The 3541-nt window shown below is 44.0% G+C and overlaps 1 protein-coding gene across 1 annotated transcript in view; it reads right to left on the bottom strand.

The window, feature by feature from the left end:
* Positions 1 to 721: 721 nt before the first annotated feature.
* The window catches only part of creb3l4 (cAMP responsive element binding protein 3-like 4), a 9310-nt gene continuing 6490 nt past the window's right edge, over positions 722 to 3541 (bottom strand). The window contains 2 exon segments of the mRNA XM_060055226.1: positions 722 to 2909; positions 2912 to 3001. Of these exon segments, the coding sequence (XP_059911209.1) occupies positions 2686 to 2909; positions 2912 to 3001 (314 nt within the window). The 3' untranslated portion in view covers positions 722 to 2685.

Here is a 3541-nt window from a genome sequence, read left to right as displayed (position 1 = left end):
ATATTTTCTTCTCAGATAAGCGAGGGTTAGTTGTTTATGTTTGACGTAAATCCAAGATCCGTGTTCTCCAGCGAGGTCAAAGGTCGACAGTGAATCAACAAACCGAACTCCGTCTGCGCGTCCGTTTCCCTTTTTAATAAATACACGTCGAAAAGCGCGACTGCGCACCCGCACGCGCGCGCGCACACACACACACACACACACACACACACACACACACACACACACACACACACACACACACACACACACACACACACACACACACACACACACACACACACACACACACACACACACACACACTCTGAAGGGTCGTAGGTGTGCATCGTAATCTCATTTGATAAAGCTGAATTGGGAGTGTGAACACAGGCTTATCTTTGGGGGGGGACAAAGGCTAAGTGAAAGCAGAAGATGGTTTGACTCTTATCGCATGTTTCGGACTACATATCTGTAGTCGTCTAACTCAGTTTCAAGGCTGAAAGGTTTGACAGTATTTTCCATCTATAGATGCTGAATTTGGTTTTCAACTTGACGCAGTCTTGTCATGGGAATCAGCCACGCAATTAATGATAAATTGAAAAAAGCAGAAACCATTCTTTCTTAAAATTCAACAAACCCAGGTTAAAAAGGCTAATATTCCTTATTAACTTCGTTGGTACAAATGACCTTTTGGGAGTGTTTGTGTAAAAGCCAAACATAATTACTAGCCATCTCTGAATCACTGTTCGTTATCTTTTATTCACTTGGAGGTTGGCAGCTCAGAAAGGCATCCACAAATATTCAGATCGTACATAAAAACAATATATTTCACTTGTAAACAATATAATAAAGACAACAAAAGTCTAAATCATCTTTAAAGCTCTTAACTTTGTTTATTGCCACCATCATGGAGCTAAAAATAAATTATAAGAAAAAGGGAAGATGATTTTACTTCCAATGTGTTAAAAATAACAACTTTAACAGGCACTTTAACAGAAAAAATGACAATTTTGGTTATTTGGTTGGCTTCCCTACACGTTTTACTTCCCTTTAAATAAACCAAGGCGTAGAGCTAGCATGAGGCTGCAGTAATAGCGTGTGTTACTCAGGAACCTTTCCTGTTGAAATAGTGACGCCAGAAAATACATTTTGGGACCACCCTCCCAGCTCTACCAAAACGAGGTCTCCATCCATGTCGACCTCAGATACCCCAAAGGGCAAGTTGCCCCATTGTTCAAACAAAGAATCTCCAAACAAGTGCATAAAAATCTGTTTGGTCAAAATTCGAGAAATAATTGTACCAGTAAGACAACTCGGAGCAGAACCACACATATTCAAAGTTGCCAGTTGACTCTGTGATGCAATTCTTGTTTTTAGTCTTCAATTTCACAATAACATCACAAACAATTCATTTACAGTTCCCTATTGTTCCACCAGATGTGACGCTGATTAGCCAAACAAGCCATTTCACAATCCCCCCCCCCCCCCTGTGACATGGACGCGACGTCCCCGCCCAGAAGTATGACAGACAGATCAGCCGACCAGTGGGTCAGTCCACTGGGTACGCCGGCAGTGTGATCTATCATATATCTGGGTGGCCACGCCCATGGTTATTTCACCAGAAGCTAGTTGGCTCGTAACAGCTCATCAACATCAGACCTGGTGAGGAGATAGGGGATGAGTGGGTTTGTATGTCAGACAAATTAACCATATCAATCGTTAACAAGTGCCCCATCGTGACTGTGAAGGTTGTGTTGACCGACCACTGAGACAGACACTGGAAGCTAAGTGTGGTCCAATCAAAACATCGGAGCAAGCGATCTCAGCCATATAAACATTTGATCAAATGAGTTAATCTGGGCTGGAGGGTCGAACATTATAAGGCAGAGTGTGTTCTTTGCCTTCGGGCGGAGAGTACCTCAAGTACTTACTCAAGTAAAAAAATATTTTGTGCAACTAAATATTTATGCCTCTTACTTCTGGAAATAGTGTTGCTTGCGTAAAATGGCCATCACTACGCTTGCTTTTTTTTTGATGGTCTATGATTTGGAGACTATAGGTGATGCCAAGTAGCCATTTGTATGCATGACTCGCATGTAGAGAAAAAAATAATTGTATCCTAGATTTGTCCCTGGAGGTTGCTGCTCAAGAGCCTTGCCCAAACGTACATCATACAACACTCCCTCTGTGATGTCAGTCTCTTGTGGTGAATTAGAGGCCCTTTAAAACGCCTGATTAAAATCTGTCTGGTATATCTGGGTGGCTTCAGGCCTTCTGCTGCTGGTGTCACCTCCACTCTACTCTACTCTGCTCTACTCTGTTGTCTCCCTGTAGTTCCCAAGCCACCAGGGAGCATCAGAGAAACAGGACTTCAACTGGTTGCTCGTCTGGTCCAACCAGAGGAACAGGTCTTCAGTTTGAGATCCGGGTGAAAGCTAATAGATGGTTTGGGGAAGAGTTCCGGGAGCCACACCTTGAGACAACCAGTTCTGGGCTCCAGAGACCAAAGCGTCTTACTGGGGTACTCCTCTGGTGACCTCTGGGTTAGTTTGGTGAGAGAAGGTGATTCAGGTTCCTTAACTACCGTCAGAGTTACCAAACGGGTTCCTCAGGCGAGTCTCTGCAGCGTGAGCAAAATGTTTACGATTACAGATGTTAAGACTTTGGGATTGAGCTGCTATGCTAAGCTAACATGCTAGGCGTTTACATCTCGTCCGCGTGCGCCGGTTTGCCGACGTCAAGACTTCCAGCTTCGTCTTTGGGTTTCATGGCCGGAGGGTCCGTCCGCCCGGCAACCACCGCTGAAGTGTTCCCTGATAGGCCGTCGTCTTGGACCGCATTCTCAGACACTGGGAGTTCAGGCTGGATCGTGATTTCCGGTTTGGCTTTCGTGCCGTCGTCGGGAGGTCCTGATTCGCTGACGTCGGGGGTAAGGGATCTGATTGGACGACGGAGCTGCCTGCGTCGTCAGGTGTTGGCACGGAGGAGGCGGGGTCTGTTAGGATGTTTCTGGAAATGACTGGCGGAAGAAAATGTCGGTTTGTGCTATTCTTTGGCTTTATCTGTCATTAAAGTGGGTAGCAGTAGACAAGCTATAAACAACAGAAACACTACAACGGGATTATTCTACTTTAGTTAGGGGGCAGTGAACCCAAAACGGTTTTTGTTTTTCGATTTAAACGTGGTAATATGTCATATATGATCTTCAAAATAGTGATCAATGCTGTTTTAGGTACCGTCATTACGAGAAAGACGAGGACGCCGTTTAACTGACAGCTCTAATATATATATATATATATTTATTTTTTTGTAGCTTTAAATACAGACCCTTGGTAAATGTAATTACTGACATTAAACTGTTAGTAACAGTACATTATAATAGTATTTTCTGCTCAATCTTAAAGGGGATGTATTATACCACCAGGTGTGAGTGTGATAAGCCTTACAAGCTGTTCGAAAATCTGCCCCATATGACATCACTAGTGGGTGTGTCCACCTAGATCTGTGCTGGGTAGATGAGCAACGCTTACTTCAGTCAACTGGGTAGGTTGGTAGACTG

This window comes from Gadus macrocephalus, chromosome 6 (assembly GCF_031168955.1).
Source record: "Gadus macrocephalus chromosome 6, ASM3116895v1".
Lineage (NCBI taxonomy): Eukaryota > Metazoa > Chordata > Actinopteri > Gadiformes > Gadidae > Gadus > Gadus macrocephalus.
This window is presented reverse-complemented; position numbering and strand designations above follow the sequence as displayed.